Genomic DNA, 23,833 nt, shown 5'->3' with positions numbered 1-23,833 from the left:
AAATGTTGACCTCTGATAAATACATGTATACCTTGGTAGGAAAGAGTCTGGATTTCTGCAACCAATGTACCACAGAGGTAGCATTCTGTTAAAAGGAGAAATGGTGGTCAGCAAATACCAACCCCCAAACAGGATTGATGGCAATAGTACAGCAAATTTGTGCAATTGTGTATGTATGTATATATGTATGAATGCATGTAACTGTACATTATGTAGTTATTTTCTGTGCTGAACCTGATTAAACTTGCTATAGCCAGATACTTAACGGTCCCCTTCTTTGAACCAAAGAAGTTGAACTTGTGCAAAGATTTGCTAATAGGGTACAATGGGGTGCATCTCATCTCCAGAGGGTGAACAGAGCTTTCCTCTTAATTTTTTCAGAAAGTACGTACACGCACCACTACAGGAGATTTAAGGTATTACACTGTAAAGATTCTAGCCTTGCAGGGTCCTATTTGCAGTTTGTACTGAATTGTTTCTCTGTGTGACTTTTTCACCCTTTGGCTTAGATACACTTTCAAATTTGGGATAATTACTTTGCCTCAATAGATCAAGACAGTCTGGAAGAACAAATGTATAAAAAATTTTAAATGCATACTTTTTTAATTACTATGCATGCAGTTCATGCTTGTATATGTTTATTCCTCCACAACTAAAATGGCACCCTGTTTTGCCTACAGAAAGGGAAAATGACATGCATGTGCTATGCAATAGGCTGATATAGTACAGTGGTTATCGTATTTAAGTACATGTTTTGCTTATGGGAATTTATAAGTCAAAGAGATAAATGGATTCAGATAAAATCAAACTGGTACTAGGCTCTTAAATATTGATGGAAATTATTCTACAGAATGTAAAGCATTAATAATTAACATGATACACCTTACAAAATATTGTATCACTACTTTATAGGCAAATATGCAAGACGTATCGAGTATCAGGTTATAAAACTATATACATAAACTTACTCAAACATTTAAATACAACTCTAATTTTAAAAGGTGCTTTACGGAGTGAGTGTACTGATACAAATTCTAATAATACATTCATAATCTGTGTAAACAAAGTAATATTAATTTGTCATCATGCAAAGACTGCACTATTATACACAACTGTTAGAAGTTGTGGAACATACTTGTTACCAAATGTGAAATAAATCTGTTATATAACATCTTACTTATTTTTGTTTGCTTGTTTGATAGTTCAGCATGAAATTCCCAGAACACCATGAAGTAAATGTACTGAAACCAGTTTTAAAGGACTTCTGAAAAGGGCCTTATTTGCAGGGGGACAAGCCCTCTCTGCAAACCCTGCATGGGATGGTACCTCATACTCCCAGACTTCTATAAACTTACTCCAAAGTTGCACAACAGTAGAGAGAAAAAAGAAAACTCCTCTGTAGCTGAAAGTGGTTTCAGAGAGTTTTTTTTTTTTCAAATTATATGCATTTGTATAAATGCCAAATGATTACTTGTCAGACTCCCTACATATTCGGGTACTGGACTGATCTCAAGGGACCGATTTCAGCCAAAGCCCAGAAGTACAGTGAAAGTATAACAGTCAAAGCCCAGAAGTACAGTGAAAGTATAAGGCATACTTCTACATAGTTTTTCAGAAAGAGGAACTCTTTACATTCACAAAAAAACACTTGAAAGAGAAGCAGCAAAATATAATACTAGTAATATTTTGATATTCGTAAACTGCTACAAGAATCAACTTTTAAGCGATTTACATGCATTATGCTTTACTTATGTACCAAACTTTTATTTTACCTACAAATGAAATATACTACCTCTAACTTTAGGACAATTCAGCAACCACCAAAAGGGATATCACAGTAAATGTATAGATCACTCCAATAAAAACAATACTGGTTCTCATGTTGAACACATGACTTGTGTTTTACAAGTTTAAAATAAAAAAGAAAGCTGAAAAAACAGAATTCCTTCATCTGCATTCTAACAACTACGGAGATTCAAATCCAGTTGCAAGACAGACAAACAAAATTACTGAAGAAAGAGATTCTGTAATGATTAACATGGAAAGCTTCGTTCATTCTGGAAAGAGGAGGAAAGTATCTGTCATCCTGAAAAGAGGATGACAAAGCCAACAGGGTACCAGTGGGAAACGATCAGAAGGTAATGATTCAAAACAGTATGAGCAACTAATGCTGTCTGCCAGTCATACTGTGAACCGAAGCTTATTTATGAGAAGCAGGAGATATCTGTTCAAAATTCATAGATTTCACATTGACAGAGCCTGTTTCTGTAACATCTACAGACATTCTGAAATTGTCGGAGAAGTTGCCAGGATGTTAGCTAAAACCATCTCCCAGGAGGCATGTCCAAAGAAGGGTGTTCAAGCAGACATACCTGATGAATTTTCAAGACTCCTGTCATAGGAGGGTCTCCAGCAGATCACCAACAACACAGATCACAGAAATCCAAACATCCGATATTTGGAGGACTACTCAGAAAGGGAGAAAGATATTCCAACTGCACATGAACTGAAATCGACATCAAAACTGGAAAGTGACATCAGATCTAAAACGGATATCAGAGCTTCAAGTGCTGAGATTTGTTTTTCACTGTAATACTTAAGTCTCTGGCATTCCATGAAAATAGTGCCGTTTTGAACGTTATGGAACTCTAGGCGACACGATATTTAAACAAAATTTAAGTTTAAAATGTCTACGTATACTTACTTAGTTCTGTTATGTAGTGAACAACTATTTGGCTCAAAAGATGAGAAAATATTTTGATTCTGAAAAAAGGTGGTGTATATTTAGCTTCATTCAAGGTCCCATATGTCTCTTGTATGGTGAGGTTTTCTGTTACCCTATTGTATATAAAGCTAATCTAGTTGAAACCACTCAAATTCGTGTCTTGTCTCATTATTCAAATGTTGTGACGCCAAATGTTACACTGTCCATCAGACTGTGTGAGGACGTTCCTTTAAGAGTTTATAGACTTCGTCCTTGCCTTGCTGCCGGACAGCCAAAACTGATTAGCTTTGGATGACTTCAGTATCTCAGTCAATAAGGAGTTGGTGGCTCTTATGAAATAATTCATATGCATTATGAGACGGATTCAGTTTTGTTTAAGAAATTACCTTTGCGGCCCACTTCTTTACACGTACCTTGGATCAGGGTTTCCAGTTAAGTGCAATAATCACTAACTTGGTGGCAGCACAATTTACAGGTTTTGATCAGAACCTAGTTTATTTTGCAGCTGCTCTTCTCAGATATGCCCCCCAACGTTTTTCTTTTTAATCACCTTTATTAACTTCACACATTCTAAACACAGGCACACAAAACAATTACAGAAATGAAAACAAAAATTTTCATTAGCTTCATGCATTATACATACACGCCTTTTTTTTTTTTTTTTTTTTAACAATCACAATTCATTCCAACATAACACAAATTGCTCAAGTCATGCCTTTCCTTAAATTTTACTCCTCCGTCTGGAAACTATTGTGCATGTATTGTTCTCTCAAATTCCATTTATTTCTATGTAATTTGCTCCTTCCATTTTTCTAAAGATCCCACCTCCAATTCCTTTACTCATTCACAATATTCAATACTTCAGTTACTGTTGGCTTAGATTTTGATTTCCATTTTCTTGTGACTGCTTTTTTGGCAGCTAATAGCATAAACAAAGCAAGGTCTACGCAAGTCAGGTCTCAACAATCACAGTTCAAAATAATTATTTCTTAGTTACAATCGATTTCTCCCTCAACATGTCCAACAAAGTTTTCTGTAGAGAAGTTAAAAAAAAATGTCCAGCTTGTTACATTCTCAATTCATTCTCTCTATTCCCCATGATACCCTCATCAACTGCTACCTAACTGAGGAATAATTCTCTAAACTCTGGGGTATAAAAATATCTGTGCAAACACTTTCTCACAAAAATCCTAAACCCTCTGAAATTTGTTGCATACTTAGGAGCCGTACAGATGTCCTCCCACTGCTCCTTTGCATTTTGCCTCTCCGTTTCTCTTCCCAATCTCTTCTAAGTTCTTCTGAGTGAGTCTTATAATCATGCAATATTTAATATGCTCTGCTAATTATTTCTTTTTTTAAAAGCCACTTCTGTACTAAATGTAACAAAAAACTCAACCAGAGCTGGTACTTCATTTAGCACTCCTGTATCCCTTTCTCTTTGCCTGTACTCTGTTGTCAATCCCTAGTAGTAAGGCTGTCTCTAACCTGCAGTGCAAACTTCTGCTTGGCCTCATCCCACTGTGTTACCTTTCCCTCCATAGTTATTTGCTCCCAGTACATTGGTTCCTTTGTTAATATTCTCCTCTTGACTGTCTTTTATGATCCTGCTTGCAGTCATCTCTACAAGTAAAATCACCTTTCTTCATTCCTGTGTTGGCTTAGTTCTTAGAATACTTTCTGTTACTTAATAGGAACATGCCACATTATATGGTTGTTGTTGCTTTCTTAAAGGCCTGCATCCAAAATCCCACTCTCTCCTTATTTCTTGAAACCCCTCCTCCCCCATTTCAAAGTCATGCCTTTTCACTTTGATTTGTAAGGTTCTGCTTGAGTTATTATGAGCCTTAACTGTGTAACTCTGAAGTATCCCTTTAAAGTCAGGTAATCCTAAATCACCTTGTTCTATAGGAAGAAACAATGTAACCCACTTAACTCATGCCCTCTTCCCTTCGCAAATAAATCCTCTAACTCTATTATAGTTTACAACTTCTAATACTCCTCACGAACTGTATATAAAACTCAAGGGAGGAGAAACATTTTCACTGCTTCTATCTTACTATCCTCATCTGTAATCAACAGCTTCCAACTTCTCATATTTGTATTTCTTAGTTTCTTTCTGCACATCCTTAGCTGCCACAACAGAATCCTTTCTAATCCATACACCAAAATACAGGATGTCCCACAGATATGGGTAATGCATCTGCTTCCTCCACTCTAAACCCAATGGAGTACATGAACTTCAATAATGCTACACTTGAGCATATACTTCCTGTTTTCAGCAGCTGTTTTTGGACTCCAAAGCAAAGAATCCAAAGGTGCTCGTGCATAACATCAGGAGCTGCTGGTACCTGGCCCCATGGCACAAAGCATACCTGTCAATCTCTTAGCACAAGAAATCTGGACAAAGCCTGAAATAATGGAGGGACAAAGGCCCCCAAAAGGGTCAGATTTTAAATATTTCTCTTATAAACTTAGAAAATTGCGAGTGTAACAGGATTTGTGTTAGTGTGCATTTTCAGAAGATTACAAAGTCTGAAACTCAAATGTATGTCAATATTTACTGAATTCAATCTTCAGTGATTTCCCAAAAAACCAAAAATTTCATGAGAAACCAGCCAAAAACGTAAGGCAAAAATCTGGACAATCTGCGGAAATCCAGACAGTTGAGAGGTATGGCACAGAGGGATAAAGCCATGATTATAGCTCAGATTACCTGTGCTCATTCAGAGACATGGGCATCTTGGGGACTGGGCGAGGGGGAATGAGATTAAGTGTCTGATGACAACTTGCTTATCCTCATGAGGGAGGGAAGGAAGCTGCTAGGTCAGCATCTTTTGGTGACAACTAGTAGTGGCTGGGTGTCTCATCTGCTTGTAATAGTCTCGCTGACATCCACTGTCAATACAGTGCTCCTCTCTAAAGCACCAGGAAAAGGCGAGGTGTGTATGGGAGCATGCATGCCTCATTTACCTGACCAGGTAGTAATTTCAAACCAAAAAATAATGTAGGAAGGCTAGGTAGGGGTGTTACATGGGACCTAAGGTCAGCTTGCTCCCTACCACCTGTCACCACAAGGGAACAAATACGCTTGTTAAGTTTCCTGGGCAGGAGCAAATGGGCATTACGGCTCTTGTATAGCTTGGGGATGCCTGGCTCTTGCTCCCGACCAAATAGATGTGCTGAATGGCTGCAGATCCCTGGGAGGGGTGGGAAAGGAGGGGAAAAACAGGTTCTGATGCATACTTAGGATGTTGGAGGGAAAGGAGAAGACTTTGTTCCAAGTGGAGGTGCAGCTTTAGTTTTGAAGGACAGTCTCTTGCATTGAATCAATCATGTTCTTCTGGGTGGCTGGTAAGTGGTGTGGCCCAGCTTTCCATAGCAAGTGAATACTTAACTCATTTTATTGTAATTAAGCTTGTCTCTGTTGAGTTGGAAGCGTTTCCAGTAATGGTCCAAGATGATGATCATGATTTTTTTATTGGTGTGGATATGAATCTCCCCTCACCTGATTATTTCTATATTTTTGTTTCAAGTTTATATTAAATATCTTGCAGTCTTGATCTCAGCCTACCAGGTTTGTTGCAGCTTCTGTGGCATTAAGTCCAGTTACCTAGAAAGCCTATGTTTCTTCTGTTATCTTTCCATCTGTCTTAAATATGGATTTTGTGATGCCAGTACTCAAGAAGTTATCCCCTGACCCTGATGATCCTGATAATTACTGCTCCATCCACAAGCTACCTTTTATTAGTAAAGTCAATAAGGATGAGGTTTATACGCAGCATGATGCATTTTTAAAGGAGTACTAAACCACTTGACCATTTCAGTCTTCACTCTGGAAGACCACACTCACTGGGTTGTGAATGATTTGTTAATGTCTGGAGATTAACTGCATATTTCGTTTGTGGTGCTCCCTAGATCTTTCTGCATCTTTTGACATACCGGATCATGGTAACTTCTTGGAATGTCTTTTTGCCTACTATGAACCTTCAAGAAATGCCCTAACTGGTCCTTCCCTTACACCTTGGAAATGCTGTCAACAGGTAGCTTCTGGTGTTGATGCCTCAGTCACTTGCCCTCTGGACTGTGGAATATCGCAGGGTTCCCTATTGGGACCATTGCTATCCGTCATATAAATGACGCTGCTAACTTTGTATGTGGGACTTGCTTTATCACTGCTATACTGAAGTTGTGCCACTTGTTCCCTCCGTGGTGCATAAATCTCATTAGTTCCCTAGCAGAACACCTGTACCAGGTTCATCAACATATGTCAAGTAATCAGATGAAAAGTGACAGATCAAAACACTCTGACAATGGCACTTCAAGCTACTGTGGGGGACTCTAATACAGCTCTAACTCTAACATTATTTACTGGGGGACAGATTAGAGTTTACAGCTTAAGGGTTCAACCTCAGAATTAAACTTAATGAAATACAGATAACTAGTGGAAGAGGTATTCACCCTTGTAAGGTCTTTGTGTTAAATTTAAGTAATATTACCCAGATGAAGCATCTTCCTCCCCTTGAGAACCTCACACTGGTTGTGTCTCCCTGCACACTGAATATTATGCAGTATTATTCCTGAGGTTCCTGATAATGAACTTGACAGGGTCTTCTGCTAGTGCAAAACTCCATTGTCTGCATATTTTCTGATGTACTATAAAACCATCACATTATACTTACTATGCAAAGCCTGCAATGGATACTGGTTTAACTATGTAGTTTGTATACATTTTAGTTATTGTAGTTAGCTTTATTCAAGATGGGTCCTTCTATTGCCCTCTACAGAAATTTAACGAGGAACTATTCTCACATTCAGAAATTAACCTAAGATGTTACTAAAACAGCTACAGAGCTATCACTGTGCTAGTTTATTTGTTGACAGAGGCAGAAAAAAACGCAGGATGTAGTTGGGACTCCTTAGTGCTAAGCTACTAATTCAGACTACCACCTATAAGTTTTACTTAAAAACAGTCATAACACAAAACACTTTTGTAATTGAACTAGTGTCTTCACAGTTTATATAGTACGTTCTAAAGGAGTTCAGTGCAGATTCATGTTGAAATCATCTTACCCTATTTCTGCTGTTGATATGATGACACAGTTCTTCTAGCTCTTTGTTACTATTCAAATACGCCTCAGTATTTAAACTCTGACCATTCAACACGGCTGCTAGCAGTAATCTGTGCACCACAACATCTGCATACCTCCTGATCGGTGAGGTGAAATGAGTGTATTTATCTAGAGCAAGTCCTAAAGCAGACAAAAGAATCCCCTGCATTAGTTGAGTCATTCAGCAAGATAATGTCTCAAAAATGTTACCATTAATTAAATGAAGAGCATAAATCAATGTAAACAAAAGCTGAAAAAGATTCTTGGACAAGCTCACAACCCCATTTAACAAAATGCATAAATAAATGGACTGCTTTATCCTTTTTTCTCTTGTTTAAACAGTGTTTGCCCCTTCATTACATTTTTATTTACACATTCTTAAAAGCTGATGTCCGAACTTTAGGTATCGTTTCTTACTGTTCCCACAATGACCCACAAATTTCCCATTCATGCAAAACAGCTAGGATAGTGCCATAGATCATTATCTATCAAAATGAGTATGCCTAACTATTTCACTGTAATGTCTTACAATAAAAGACTGGAAGGAGTACAAACATGTCAACAGTATCAAAGTAGGAATGTGTACAATGTTCTGTGGAGGATAGATGTCTGTACCTTGTAGAAAGTAAAACACTGACAATGCTCTACCTTATGGAATATGCACACAAAGTGTTCCCCCTCTTCAGGGGGGCACAAGTGGCTCATACCTGCTTGAGCTTTCCCAAGCTAGACACCTAACATCCAGACTAATATTAAAACCTGAGTTAACGGGGATGCAGATGCTTCTTTGTGAGTTGGGTGCCTGACTGCTTCTGGTCAGAAACCTGAGGGTCAGTATGGAATTAGCTTCACAGGGATGGCAATAACATGTCAAAGTCCTTCTGCTGTCCAGTGACATCACCGTATGTTTCCTTGCTGGAACTTGAACCCTTGCCTGAAATGTAACTTTCAGGGATGACAGTTATTTAACTTTAATGATCACTAAGTAAGTGTCTCTACAGAGCTCAGACATGGACAAAAGACTGTGCCATACATCTAGAACAAAACAGGCAGAAGGTCCTAGCTGAAAGGGACAACCGTCTGAAGTAAATGGCCAAAAGAAAAAGCATTCCTTAACATACATAGGGAACAAAATATTGCTTCAGTGTTGACACAAAAAAAAATGTAATTAAAGAGTAAGAGAAGAGCATTTTCTGATGCTTTATCAGCTGCACTCCCTGCACACCACTTAGTAAAGTTGTTAAGTTACTTAAACAACAGAACAGTAGAGTTACGAACTACAGCTAGCAACCACAAAATCAAAGCAAGAGAAACAGGCACCAAAAATGAGAGTGTAGTTGTTGGTTATTTCTAATCAAAAGTGTTACTGGGAAGGATGGGTCAACAACAACTGCACTGGAAAATATAGAGAAAACACTTCTAACTGCTCACCAAGTTAATAACTTGTGCACAATTTCTCACTGGCTGGAAGCTCTCCAAGATTTCATCTCTGCTAACAGTAATGAGATGGAGAGCAGACAACAATAGCAAAAAGCAGGAGGTGGTAATCCGAACCTGGCTTTGAATAAACAGCATGTCAACATGTATGAGCAATCCTGGAAGCAAAGTCAAGCATAATATACGGACCTGTACAAGCCTTGAGTGGAATATTAAAGTGGACATATACACCTGTAGCAAAAGCATTTAAGAAAACACTGTTCATAAAAAGAATACTTTTAGTACCTAAGCAATAAAATGTTCTTCATAGGAATAGGCACCATTTTTAATTCAGACTATGATTAAAGTTCATGAAATTTATATTGCTCCAGTCTTTAATGTTTGCCAAGAGTGCTCTTCTTAGCACCTGCAATGTGCTCAGAATGGCCTCTCTCTGCAGTTCATTTGGGGTAACATGTACTGGTATTTTTGGTAAACTTAAGTAGATTGTAAATTCCCTTTTATTAATCTTGTTGTTATCTACTACTGTTGAAACTGCCTTTGTATCCTTCAGCATTGCTCTTGTTTTTCTTGTAAATCCTGTCACTTTATGACTTTTGTTATATGGCAGTTACCAGTATTTGTCTCCATTTTCTAAACTGCCTAAGATGCTGTCACCAAAAATCTGACTAGCTGGAATAACAGGTGTCTAAGCAAGCAAGAATGCCCGACAGGGTGTGTGTTAATGTGTAATTAATGTCCGCCCAGGGGTGTTGTGAGTCCTGATGCCGCAGGTGTTTCCCCAGACAGGGACAGTAGTTTTTCACCGTCGCATATGGACCATCGTTTATATATTTGCAGAACTTACAGCTGCAACACTTAGCCATACTTGACCTATGGCTCTATAAATCCAAATCTTAGCAAATTAGATCAGCTTGGTCAGCAAGAATGGTTTACAAGCACAAACCATACACACAACAGGTGGATATTAATTACAGCAACATGGGCTAGTAATTCCAACAATGATGCTATATTTCCCAGAGAAAACTAGTCTGCATACCATATGTTCAGATTCATCAACTTTTACCTGTAACACCTACTGTAGTGAGTGTAAGCACCAGGGCATCAGACAGTATTAAAGAGATGATGTGCATGTTTAGGTTTAACAACTCACTGATGTTTGTTAGTGTGTGATTTCATTAACAGTTAAAACCTGTCAAATTTCTGATGTATTTTTTCTGAATCTTATCTGTATCCCTCCAGGAGGTACAGCATGGTCTGTATGAAGTAAGAAACACAATGCTGATTTGGCAAAGCATCTGAGCAGTTTGACAGCACAAATTGTAACTAGAAAGACTATTACATTTGTTGCCAGTTTCAATGGTAAGTCATTCACTATAAAAATATTACTATTACAAAAACATCTGTCAATAAACTGCAGGATTCCTGAACATGTTTCCGCACCTTTAGACCTCCAGTTATAAACAGTACTGGATGAAAAGTTTGGCTAAGGCCAGGAATACCATAAAACCTGTACAAGACAGTAATGCCATGTTAAGAAGAAGAATGCCTACAAGAAGAGCAGAAGGCAGAGTTAACATCATTTTCAAGATTATCCTTATGAATTTCATCCACAACCTTATAAATAAAGACACAGATCACACTGTAGAATAGTAGAAGTCATTTAGCAAGACCACCACTGAAATTATTCTGGACTATTCAAGTAACGTCAGTCAGTACACCTTTTATGTTTGTGACAATCTAGTAAAGCTACTGAAAATGCAAATATTACTAAGCAACTTGCTGAAGAAGCAGTGCCAATAAGATGCAACAGAAATTGAATAAAAATTACATTTGTAATGATGGAAAAACTAACAAAATTAATAAAGTAAAAAAGAAAAAGCATGCAGGCAATTTAGTCGAAAGGGGTAGATATTGCGTGGGAAGGCCAAGGAAAACATTTGCATAATGATGTTAATAAATACCAGAGGCAAATCTACGGACAATGGTAAGTTGCTAATAAATACAGATCAAGATACATCACTGATGGAATCAACTTATTTCTAAACGAACCTAGGACATTTTATTCAGTTCTGTTAGATAGTGTCACTCCTCTTTTATAGGATTGTAAACTAGTTCAGATGTGTTTACTGGTGCAGTTACTATGCAAGACTGTGAAGAGTGCTTACTTTAAACCAATAAAGGAAAACTAGTTGCATGATTTGATTTAAAATTACGGTTGGTATGAAATAAGAATTAGAAAGCTGACTGACAAAGCAAGCGAGTAGTGCATATCTGGTACAGACATCATAATGAAGGAATTAGTATCTTCCTAATATAGTCTCATGCTCAATACTTTGCAGATTGTTTAATAAAAAATACTTTGCAGCTTTAGTATACTAATTTTAATTTCTTCAACATATTCCAGTGCAAAATTAAAAGCAAAAAGGTCTTTACTCTTTCTTTATGCAAAGGGCAGACTCCACTAGTATGCTGTGTGGCATTTCTAAATTATTTTTAACATAATTCAAATAGGACTTCGAAAAGACAAGAAGGAAGCCCTAGTATTTTGTTTGTGCTACATACATTATATGTATGTGCGCGCACACACACACACACACACACACACACACACACACACACACACACACACACACACACACACACACACACAGATTTTATCGAAAAGTCACTTTGTCAGAGTTAAGCGTTTGGAAAAGTCTAATGTACTCAGAAGTAAGACTGTGTGTATATGTTTATAAGCTAAGTGTGGGTTTAGGATTTTAATGTGCTGAAACTTTCAGATATACTGAAAGCTTTTGCATTACAGATGAGAGTGTGCAAGTGTTTTCAGGTTAGGGTCTGAGTAAAGGCTAGGGAAGGGGATGGATTTAGTGTTGTGTAGGTGCACTGCTGTACCTAAAGTGTGTCGGAGTGTCTTCTGTAGTGGTAGCTTTACAGAAAGTTTTTTCTAAGGAAAGATGAAGGATTGGAGTTACTGCAGGCTTAGCATGCATTATTGAGGTGGTGTGTTGGGGTATGACTTGAAGGGTGGTTTTATCTGGCACAAAACCTGTCTGTTCCATATATCTGTCAATGAGGGGAGGCTATGGGCTAATCTTTTGGAAACTAGTACAGTAAATAACTTGCAATCATGATTAAGTATCATTACAGGTCTATATGACCCAATTTGTAATGGATCTTTGCCTGGCTTGTGAATACTGGTTGTTGCCACATATTGGGGTCTCTCAAGTTACCAACACATAGTTAGCTAGTTTAGTAAAGCTATTAATACATGGGTCTTTTAACCAGTACATGTATTAATAGCAAACTATCCAGTCCCAGGCATTTTTCCCTTCTTTTCATTCTTTAATTATGTTTCCTCATCATCATCTGTAACTTCTTGAATCAAGCAGTTTTCCTGATCCTGGTCCAAACTTTTTAGTGGGAACTTGCTTAGAAAGTTCCGTTACTTCACTTGTCTTTTCTTACCAATTTGCGTCTCATATAACTGTTAATAAAATAAACAAACTTTCCCAGGTTTCTCACAAACCCTTCCTGCCCTTTGTTCTAGAATTTCTCCTCTTCTAATATCTAGGCTTTGGAGCTAAATGCTTTTGTCCTTTAGATGTTACTTCAAGATTTAATATTCTAAGTGTCCTCTTAGCTTGGTCTACTCTGAAACCTAGCACTTTGTTGATATTAACATGCAGTTCTAGCTTGGAGTTCAGCCACTTCCTTCAAATGAATCACTTCTTCCCACGTCTTCAGTACCTCTTTGTGTAACCAGTCTTCTTTTAAATCTATATTTTTTTGTCATGTACAAAATTCCTTTGAGCTTCCTTATCCCCCCCCCCCCCTTAGTGTGTGGAAAGCTCATTGTCATAGTCTGAAAATAAATAAAATCTGCTTTTAAGTTGTTTTTCTTGACAAAAGTCCAGGTTAACACTCTAATTTCTTTCAAATCTTTCCTTTTTGACATACCCTCTCATCAGCAATATAGTGTGGCCTGATAAAGAAACAGGACATGTATGCAAACTCTGAATAAGATATGCTTTCCCGTTCACAACCATATTTTTTGTCTATTTCATCATATGATTTATACCTATATGAGAAACATTTATTAAGTTTCTCTAGGAAGCTTTAATTCCTTATGCGTACTATACCTTGCACACCCATTAATATAGCATACTTGCAAATAAATTGCCCCAACATAAGTATCTGCAAGCTCTGGGACCAGTGTGCACCACACTAGTGGGAAAAATATGCTATTCTTCTGCTCAAAACACTACCCACTCCTGTGCTACAGCTCACTTTCTTAACATTCTAGCTATAGTTACTACTGTGTTGGTACACAGAGTGGATAAAGCACAGACTATGATCCAGACAACCCAAGTTCAATTACCAGCTCAGGAAGCCTGATGGTGTGTTAGGAAAGTATTGGCATGCCCATCCTATGAGAAGGAGGGATGGAGTCTTGGTATAGTACTGGGCATAGAAAAGAACTGCTGCATTGTGATGAGCAAAGAAAATAAGGAGGTAATGTTGGTAAAAATTCTAACTATAGTTTGTTGCTCAATCCCTGGTGAGATGCACAGATTTAGTCATGCATGATACAACTCCCTGTAGCTTCCCTCTTACTAATACAAATTATCTTTTTGCACTTTCAGTAGCTCAAATGACATATTTCTTTGTAAAAGCATAGCAATTCCATTTCAGCCTCCCCAATTCACATCAAATTGTCCCTCACTTCAAATGCTTAGGGTCAGTCAATTCTTGCAGTAATACAGATGCCTAATTTTCCAAATGTAAGTAAACACCTTGGTACTTTTTTTACAAGATTTCCCAAACCATTAACATTCCATAATAGCACTGTAAACATTATTATATAGTACAGCTCTATTATAGTTCTCTCTCTCTCTGGTTTGAATACTTAGCTTTTGATTATACAAGCTACAAATAGGTGCAGCAATGGAAAATAAGAACATATATATATATTAACTTCATCATTTGTCAACTTTGTGAAGGGCGTTTCTTGCATCCCAGACTGTATAAAGCTTTTTATAAATTTGCAGACAACATAAATCAGGAAAAACAATAACATTTAATGGTAATTTGTACAAATCTTTGAAAATTGCAGGATTCCAAATGGAAGCAGTTAACAGAGGTCTGGGATGACAACGGTTAAAAACAACACAGACTTGCAAACTACTCCAGATTACTAAGATAATGTGGTAGTTGAATTCTGAGATAGTTTCAAATTGTTTATTTATTTACTTTTTTTTGTGGAAGGATATAAAATTAATGAAGGCAAAGCAAAAGCTATAATGGTAAACAATGTACCCATTTATGAATTGGTTCAGCAATACCCATACTTATGGGGGACATGATAAAATGAAGTATTTAGGAGTATAGATTAAAAATAATTCTGTCACGGGAGCTAAGGATATGAGGGAGGAAACTAAACAGAAGATGATAGAAAAATGGAGAAAATGGAAGCTCTTGTTTATGGATATGTATAGCAGGATACAAGCAATGAATATATTTTTAGCCGTTTTAGTGTTATACACAGGTCATGCATATTTTTATCAACCAAACGAGAAGTTGTGGATAGCAATTAATAAAGAGCTGCAGGATTTCATCTGGGAGGGAAAGACGGCAAGAGTCAAGTGGGATAAGCTGATTCTTCCAATTGAACAAGGCAGTTTAGGATTACCTGATATGACGGGGTATTTTAGAACTACCCAGTTAAGGCTCATGTAACACAAGCAGAACGCTATAATTCAAAGTGGAAAGGGATGATGACGAATCAGGAGGAAAATTGAAGAAATAAGGAGAGAGTGAGATTTTGGATGTAGATTCTTAAGGAGAACAGATGGGTCTACTTCACTTTATGGAATTAACACAACACTGAAACTGAAAACATCGAGATGAGAACATTGAAAGTTCAGAAGAATGATATTTACAACATCGAAACTTACAAGACTGAAATATATATCTTTGCTCCACGACTGTGTTAGTTCTTTAACTAACAGTCTCCTCCATGCATCATTACGTACTACTTATCAGCATAACACTATGGTGGCTGTTACGTATCATGCACCCGGCAAGTAGATGCAGAGAAGTAGATGCAGGGAGACTGCTTAGTTACAGAACTAGCACAGTCTTGGAGCATATATATATATATATATATATATATATATATATATATATATACATATATATATATCTACACATATACATTTCAATTTTGTAAGTTTTGATGTTGTACACTAGTTTTGGTGTTGTGTTAATTAGATGAACAGAAGTAGACCCTAACAGACACAGATATTCATAAAGTAGCATAACGTTTTCTAAGACCCAAGCCAACATTAGAACTAGGAAAGGAGTTTCAGACAATAGGGATGACTGCAAGTAGGGGCACAGAGAACAGACAAGAGGGGACAGGAATTTACTGGAGAAAACTGGCAAAAGAACCAAGGTACTGGAAGCAAATAACTAGAGAGAGGAAAGTTATTAGAATGGGATGAGGCCAAGAAGACATTTGGATTGCAGGCTACAGACTGCCTTCCCTATCAGGGACTGATATCAGAGGGTCGGCAAACAGAAAGGGATAGGGGATTCCTAAATGAAAGACCTGCTCTGGTAGAGATTTTAGCCAAATCTAGAACAGAATCTGTTGTTAAAAAGGGATAATTAATAGGGCACATAAATATAGCAAGATAACTATAACAATCAATCAGAGGATGTTATAAAAGACTGGGAGGAGAGACTGGATAAACAGCTCAGAAGGAAACTATGAGAGGACATATGTACAACTCTCAAATATGCAAAAAGAAATCTAGATGATTTAGGATTTTTACTTGGAAATGTTTACATATGTATTTTTAAAGCCCATGCAAATGCCAAAATTTTTTTCCTCAGGTAGATTGAAAATGTTGTAGGTATGTTGATGAAGAAAGAGGTAATTGGGAGGATATTTTCTGAAAGTTCATAGGTTGGTACTAGGCTATTGGCCCTAAGGCCTATACAAGCCTAGCCAAACAATTGCCCGGATATTTCTTCCCACAATATTTACTTCCCTGGACCCCTGTCTAGCAGGGCGACTGAAGTGATCCCCGGGGTGAATTTCCCATCTCCCATCCAATCGTCAAGGTTCATAGTGTAATGAATTGGCAGACTTGAGAAATTCCCTACAAAGTACTCTAACAGAAATATTTGATGAGCAAATGAGAATAACTGAGGAAATTATTTTTGAGCTGAGATACAATATTTGAATTGCCTAGACATAGTAAGGCCTTGTAAAGTTTAATTCTGGTGGCTGCTAAAAAAGTGATTACTAGAAAGTAGAAATCAAAGTTTAAACCAACTGTATTTGAAGTACTGAACATTGTAACAGGGATACAAAGTGGAAGAGTGAAATTTAACAAAGGGTAGGAGCAAAACACAGCAAAAAAATGGAAATTGTGGGAACTATACGTGCAGAATAATGTTTTGTAGGAGGAGTGAGATTTAAGGGAAGGTAGGAATTGAGCAATTTACATAATGTTGGATTGATGATAATTGCATAAAATTGTGTATGTGATGTATAATGTTTGTAACTAAACATGTTAGCACTGTTTGTTTGCCTATGTCTTAAGTGGTAATTCAATAAAGGCGCTAAAACAACAGAGAATGTTGTGGCTGAAGTGTCTATGGTGTCTTGAAGGTCAACAATGGAGAGCAAAGGTGAAATAATACAATGGCAATGGCAGCTGAAAGAGAAAAATCGTCAGTCACCCTACAAAGTAAGACTGGCCAAATTTACTCTGAGATTTTTAAGCTAAGTGTCTCCCTACTGGAATACATAGAAACAAACAAAAGAAGCTTCAGAAGATTGCAGATGTTTTAACCAGACTTTCAGAGAAAATAATTTGTATGCACCTTGATGAAAAGGAAATGAAAGAGAAATGGAAGAACAACAATTAAATATGAACAAATGTGCAGAAACTGGCTGAGCTCAAGGTAAATCTAAGGGGAGGACCGTAAAGATATTAGAAAATGCCACAGTTCATAAACTGGTCTTTCTGCTGCTGATGCTAAAATAGGAAGAGCCCATAAATTGAATAGTCATTATTTCAGACTATACTACTTAAATACAGACTTATCAAAACAAGAAATTCCTTCTATTTTTGTGGAAAAAAAGTACAATTTTAAAAGCTGGATATGCAAGTGTGTGAATAAAGACTTTTCGATGCAAGTATAAACAAATAGAAATGCTTTTCTTCCTTCCATAAACCTCTGTAGAGAAACAGAGCTTCGTTTCCAGTTATCACAGCATGTATCACTTTGAGTCTTCTACTCACTGACGTTAAACATCTACAATGATCCTGGACAGGTACATGATGAACTGACAAAAGGTGAAGAAGAACTGGAAAGAAGGAAGGAATGAGTAAACCAAGTCAACAAGTGCAGAAAAGCTCAACTCTGGTCCCTGCATCACAGAGAAATTTCCTGCAAGCTTTTTCCTGTTTTCCCATAAAATGACAGATAAAATAAAAAGAGATGGATATGGGTTAAAAAAGTGAGTGATTACATAAAAAAGCAATGGAAATTTGAAATGGGGACAGTAACTAAAGCAAATAGACAGATGTTTAGATCAGCAAGGACACTTGGTGCAATAAAATAGGAGTACCACTCTGAATGATACTTTAATATAGGCCCTATGACATGGGGGGGGGTGATAAATTATGAATAAAAATACTAATACCATAAATGTTGGTAAGTTTACACAGTAATATATAAAAGTTAGCCCTAGTAAATGTAACCTTAAGCTTAGTTTGCTGTACCAGTGCTTCTTGAAAGCAGCTTGTTCTTCTGATAAGTCAGTGGTAGGTCTTACAGCAATAAACCTTACTTACTGATAAGTCAGTGGTAGGACTTACAGCAATAAACCTTATTTACTGATAAGTCAGTGGTAGGACTTACAGCAATAAACCTTACTTACTGATAAGTCAGTGGTAGGACTTACAGCAATAAACCTTACTTACTGATAAGTCAGTGGTAGGACTTACAGCAATATACCTTACTTACTGATAAGTCAGTGGTAGGACTTACAGCAATAAACCTTACTTACTGATAAGTCAGTGGTAGGACTTATAGCAATATACCTTACTTACTGATAAGTCAGTAGTAGGACTTCTAGCAATAAACCTTACTTACTGATAAGTCAGTGGTAGGACTTCTAGCAATAAACCTTACTTACTGATAAGCTATATGTACTTAAACTCGACCTTTTGAAAAAAGCCATAACATCAAAGACTTCTAATGAAGTTACAGGAGAATGTTTTAAACTGTGCAACAGGTGCAGGAAAGAATACAAATTTAAAAGACAAGTATACTACATGATAACAGGTGGATAACAATGTATAAACGCCTTGAAACACAGGAATAGATTAACAGCTTTGTAAGCAAGATACTCTAAACTGCTAGGTGCAGGTAAGTGAAAGAAATAAGTTAGTGAGAGATGCAACAGAAAATAATGCACTAGAAAAGGAATGAGGGCAACAGTCAAAATGAATGACCATGAATTACACCAAACTCCCTTGTATTAACTACACCAAACTCCCTTGTATTAATTACACCAAACTCCCTTGTATTAATTACACCAAACTCCCTTGTATTAATTACACCAAACTCCCTTGTACATATAATGAGTTGCACTCTGAATGATACTTTTAAAACTACAGCTTCTAATAATTTATTTCAGTGGAGGCTTGAGGAGAAAAGCTCCACTTATAACAGCAATATATAAAATGTTGTTAAATTAATATTAAATCATAAAAAGTACATACAGAATATGCACAGATTCATTCAGTTTAGGGTACATTGTATATTCACAGATAGGTAATTCGCAGAATACATGCGATGAGAATCCAAGTAGAAATTATTGAAATATCATATGTCAGAGAAGCAAGTAAGGATGAGGTATGAAACTCCACAGGTACAGCTTGAGATACCTGTAAGCTACTAGGAGAGTGTTACTGGAGGTCAGTATGGGGATAACACCTGTGGATAGGTAATAATGGTTGTATGACATTAGGGAAAAGGAAAATGATGAATGAAGACTGAAGACTGAATAATATACTATACATTGGGAACATTCAAGTAATAATGTACTAATATAGCTTTGCTTTTTGTGTTTGTTGCAGCAGTTACTTAAAGGGAAGGATCTCCTATTACAGTCAGAGGCAGGAAACCTTGCTCTTTGACAAGCTATGATGGATTACAAGAGGAAGGAGCGAAAGGGATGCCATGTCTAGATACTTAAGTTTGTCTTTTTGAAATTAGCTGCAACTTCTAACAAAGTTAAAGGTGAAATTTTAAGAGTATGCCAGTTGCAGGAATTAATACAAATTTAAAGTGTCATGTATGCTAACAGCCAGCAGGTAGATAGCAATGTAGTAATATCTAGGACCACTGGGATATATTGTCAGCTTCTGAAATAAGATGCTAGTTGCAGTCAAGTGAAACAAGCAGGCTAGCAGTTTATAGTACGAGTTCTCTAGCCCAAAGGAGTAAACCAGTGTTTCAGTCCGTTTAGAAAGAAGTAGAGAAGCTTTACATTACTGTTTCTATAGAGGGTCAGTTCTAACATCTTTTGGAAATAGTTGTTGCATTGTTTATTTTTTGGTAGGGACAGAACTGTGTACTGCTGTAATAAAAATAAGAGTTCAGGTTCACAGGGCAACATTATAACGAAGCATATAAAGTGACACACATACTGAGAGAAGCCGACTATAAAGGATCAGTCTACAACAGGAAAATAACAAAAATATGCTATTTGAATAAAAGACAAACTTTAATGTGTCACAAAAGGTACCAATTTAAAAGGTAAAGAAGCAAAAGTCAAGGGATAAATGAAAGATAGGCAGAGAAGATTTATAGGCGAGCAGTTGCTGGTAGGGCATAAGAAATACACAGGCTACAGATTATATTCTACCAAAATCATCAAGATAAGATATAAAGAATATTATGGAGGAAATTATAGAATTTCATCAAGATGTAAGGTAGTGGCTGAAGACTGAAACATGGTAGGAAATAAGGAAAATGTCTTTGGCTGCAAAGATACCACAAAATTCAGACAATGGCGGATATTTAGAGAAACATATGCATGTATTTGGGTTCACATGCTATTACTGCAACTTAAGAATGTACTGAAAATTATCTCTATTCCACAGTTCATGCAGCACAACAATTTTTTTTTCGGGGGACAGGAGTGGTTACTGAAGATTTTAGGAAATTCTATATCATTTGCATTAGTCATATAACTAATGCATTCTTTTTTAACTTATTGTGCTGTTCTCAAATTCAATGGCAAACTATTAAGCAATTCTCTACTCCTTGCCCTAGCATTAGTAATTTCTTTTTGAGGCACTCTTGTATTTGTGCATTTTTAGTTAGTTGCACTGCATGGACTGTGGAACAGAGATAATTCTTTTATTCTGCCAGTATCATGGAGTCAGGTTTGCCAAACTAGTATTTTGCTGTAATTTAACAAATCTGGAGATGACTAGAATGTCAGAAAATTACAGAAAAAACATGCCACAAGACAGGTGTTCCTCAGAAGAAATAGTTATGCAAACCTAAGTTACAGTAATATTGTGTTGTAGATAGAGTAAGAGGTAAATCAATTGTTACTAGTAATAAAACAAACCAAAATAACCAAGCAGTTTCTGCTACTTATACCCAATAAAAAATAATGAAGCTATTTAAATAAACAAACAGATCTTCCTATTGCAGGCAGAGGGGAAGAGATTTATATTGGAAGCCCGCTCCTTTCCATTATGAGCTGTCAACTGCACTTGATTCTGCATAGGTGTCTCAGTGCAGTGACAGTTTTAGCACCTCTACAGTAGTGTGTGTGTGTGGGAGGGGGGGACTGTCAATTCCTCTTGGACTACAAAAGAAAACCCTGAACAAAGGGCTGCAATTTAGCTATTTTTCTGGCTGTAGCTGGATAACTTCTAAGTACAGTGTAAAACAAGCTCTGAGCCAAGCATAAATGAGGGTGATTAGAGACAGAAAAGAAGCAGTCCTTTTACAAAAGATATAGATAATGGTGGCTCACACAAATCCCATTATATGTCAATGACATGGGAATTCACAGTTACTTCCTTATGTCTGGCATGACTCACAGAAAGAATTATGGGAAAGAGAAAGGGTTGAGGAAGAACAAGATCATGTTGATACATCAAAGCCCCACTGGTAGCCATGTTGTGGAAAATGGGCTAAAATTACAAATAAAGCACTTACAGTGAATTTGAGGTGTTATAACCGGTCAGGAACAAACAGTGGAAAAAAACTGATTTTTTTTTTAGTTCTAAGGTGGAGCTTTCCTTTAAACATTTCCTCAATTCATTGAGCCAAGCAATTCCTCTGTCTGCCTAGACAAGCAACTGGACACAACTTCTTATAGATTGCTCTCCTTAACTGTTATTGGTAGTGTAGACACAAGAGGGATCTTGGAATACTGACTTTCAAAAGGGAAACACCACGACATACCAAAAGATTTACAAATGGTATGCCCTGTATGGAGAAATAATTGTACTCTCACTGAAATCAGAGAGTTCTCAGCACCTTAATTGTTCAGTTCTTTAAAAGTAAAGTACAGAGTTAGTTGGGGCAGTGCAGTGGTACAGAGGTTAACGTCGTCTCCTCACAGCAAGAGGTTCTCTGGTTCGATTCTCAGCTGGGGTGCCTTCTGTGTGGAGTTTGCATGTTCTCCCTGCATGTGCGTGGGTTTCCTCTTTCCAGTTTCCTCCCATATTCTAAAGGCATGCGTCTGGAGTATTTCTCCCCAGGCCACCACTGAAATCAGGCTCTGCGGAACCTAGTCGGACTTTCCCAGTCAACAAATGTTAAAAAAAAAAAAAAAAAAAAATAGTAATATCTTTCAGTTTTTCCTGGTTAGAGGTCGCCACAGCGGAACTCCGGTCCGCTAATGATTGGCAGTAGATTTTTACGGTATCGAGTTGCCAGTCCAATATCCAGCCTTCAAGGAAGGCACACCCATTCACACATACACCTACCTGCATGTCTTTTTACGTCACTCAACCACGGGGAGGACATGCAGACTCCACACAGAAGGTGCTCCAGCCGAGAATCCAAAGGGAGAACCTCTTGCTGTGAGGCGACAATGCTAACAAGTAGATGAAATTTATACCTACATTCAATTCAGGAAAATCACAAAAAAGCAGGAGTCCAGCCATCCAAGATCCTTTCAAGTAATACAGTGAGCGTCAACCTTTGACAAAATCTTGCAGTCTTGACCAGAACCTTTCTGTATTACTTCCTTTCTGATTAACTACAAAAACTGCTTCTTGAAAGCTAGAAAATATTTTGCATTTTTTTCGTTATCAGTTGCTGTGAAGTGGTTGGATAGTCTTCCTAATCTGTGGTGAGCCTTCTCCTCCCTTGTGAAACAGTTCCAGCCTCTGCATCTTCAGAAGCATAAAATATGACTGCTACAACAAGAAAGTTCACTCTGAAGTTAGCTGGAAACAATAGTTTAAATTTAAAATTCTCTTTCCTGATCAACTTCACTGCATTATGAAAAGCTTCTCTCTTTCATCTTATTTCAGCTGAATAATCATAACCATGTCACACTTATTTCCATAATTTTTATTTCTTTTCTAGGAGCCCAAAGTTTTGACAAAATTCTTTAAGTTTACAGGTGCTGAAGTGACCAAAGTGAGTCTAGGAAACTTTGCTTACAGTGACTTTGGAGAAAAAACATTATGGGCTCACTCAGGTCTTATGGCTTCTCTTAGCAGACCAGTCTCATCCACCAGTGTACCTTTTGTGAACTCTAAACAATTCACCTCCTCAGTCTTTTCAGGAATAATTCTGAAGCATATTTCTATCACACCACTGTTTTTACACCTTACTTTTCAGTTTCTTTGGCATTCTTCTGTAAAACACTATCCCTGACACACTTTGCCAGTTAAGCTGCAGCCCCTATGCTTCCTCATGCAGAGGTTCCTTTTCTTCAACTACCTGTCCCAGATACCTGAAGCTGGTAACCAGTTCCTCTATTTTCCCTTCTAGCTCAATTTTCATTTTCTTCTGAGTTCCTCCATTTGCTGCCAAGACAAGTGCATTGCATGTATAGAGTTTTATCCTATGTGCTTTCTGTTTTGCATTTTTTAAACAAGAAACATCTTTATTAAATTATCACATATGACATATGTAATCATACATTTATATAAATGAAAACAAACAATACTAACCTAATTTTAGTTGCAAACATTATATGTCAGAAACCAGACTGACATAATTTTGGTTGCAAATATAACACATCACTTTTAATCTATCCAGTCACTGTCAGTCAAACATTACATAGCTCATTCAAATCCTGCCTTCTTTTAAACCTCGTTCCTCCTCTGCATGTATTGTTCCCACAATTACCATTTTTTCTATGCAATTTAATCCTACCCTTTTTCTAAAGATTCCAATTCCGGTTGTTTTCTCTTTGTTACTATATTCACTACTTCTAGTACAGTTGGTTTAGACTTTGATTTCCATTTTCTAGTCATTATTTTTT

The 23,833-nt window shown here is 37.1% G+C and overlaps 1 protein-coding gene across 1 annotated transcript in view; it reads right to left on the bottom strand.

The window, feature by feature from the left end:
* The window catches only part of DIS3L (DIS3 like exosome 3'-5' exoribonuclease), an 830,646-nt gene that overhangs the window by 96,611 nt on the left and 710,202 nt on the right, over window positions 1-23,833 (bottom strand). The window contains 1 exon segment of the mRNA XM_044077862.1: window positions 7,796-7,974. Coding sequence (XP_043933797.1) covers window positions 7,796-7,974 — 179 coding nt within the window.

The sequence above is a fragment of the Protopterus annectens genome, chromosome 7.part0 (assembly GCF_019279795.1).
Source record: "Protopterus annectens isolate FY-2018-M chromosome 7.part0, PAN1.0, whole genome shotgun sequence".
Lineage (NCBI taxonomy): Eukaryota > Metazoa > Chordata > Ceratodontiformes > Protopteridae > Protopterus > Protopterus annectens.
This window is presented reverse-complemented; position numbering and strand designations above follow the sequence as displayed.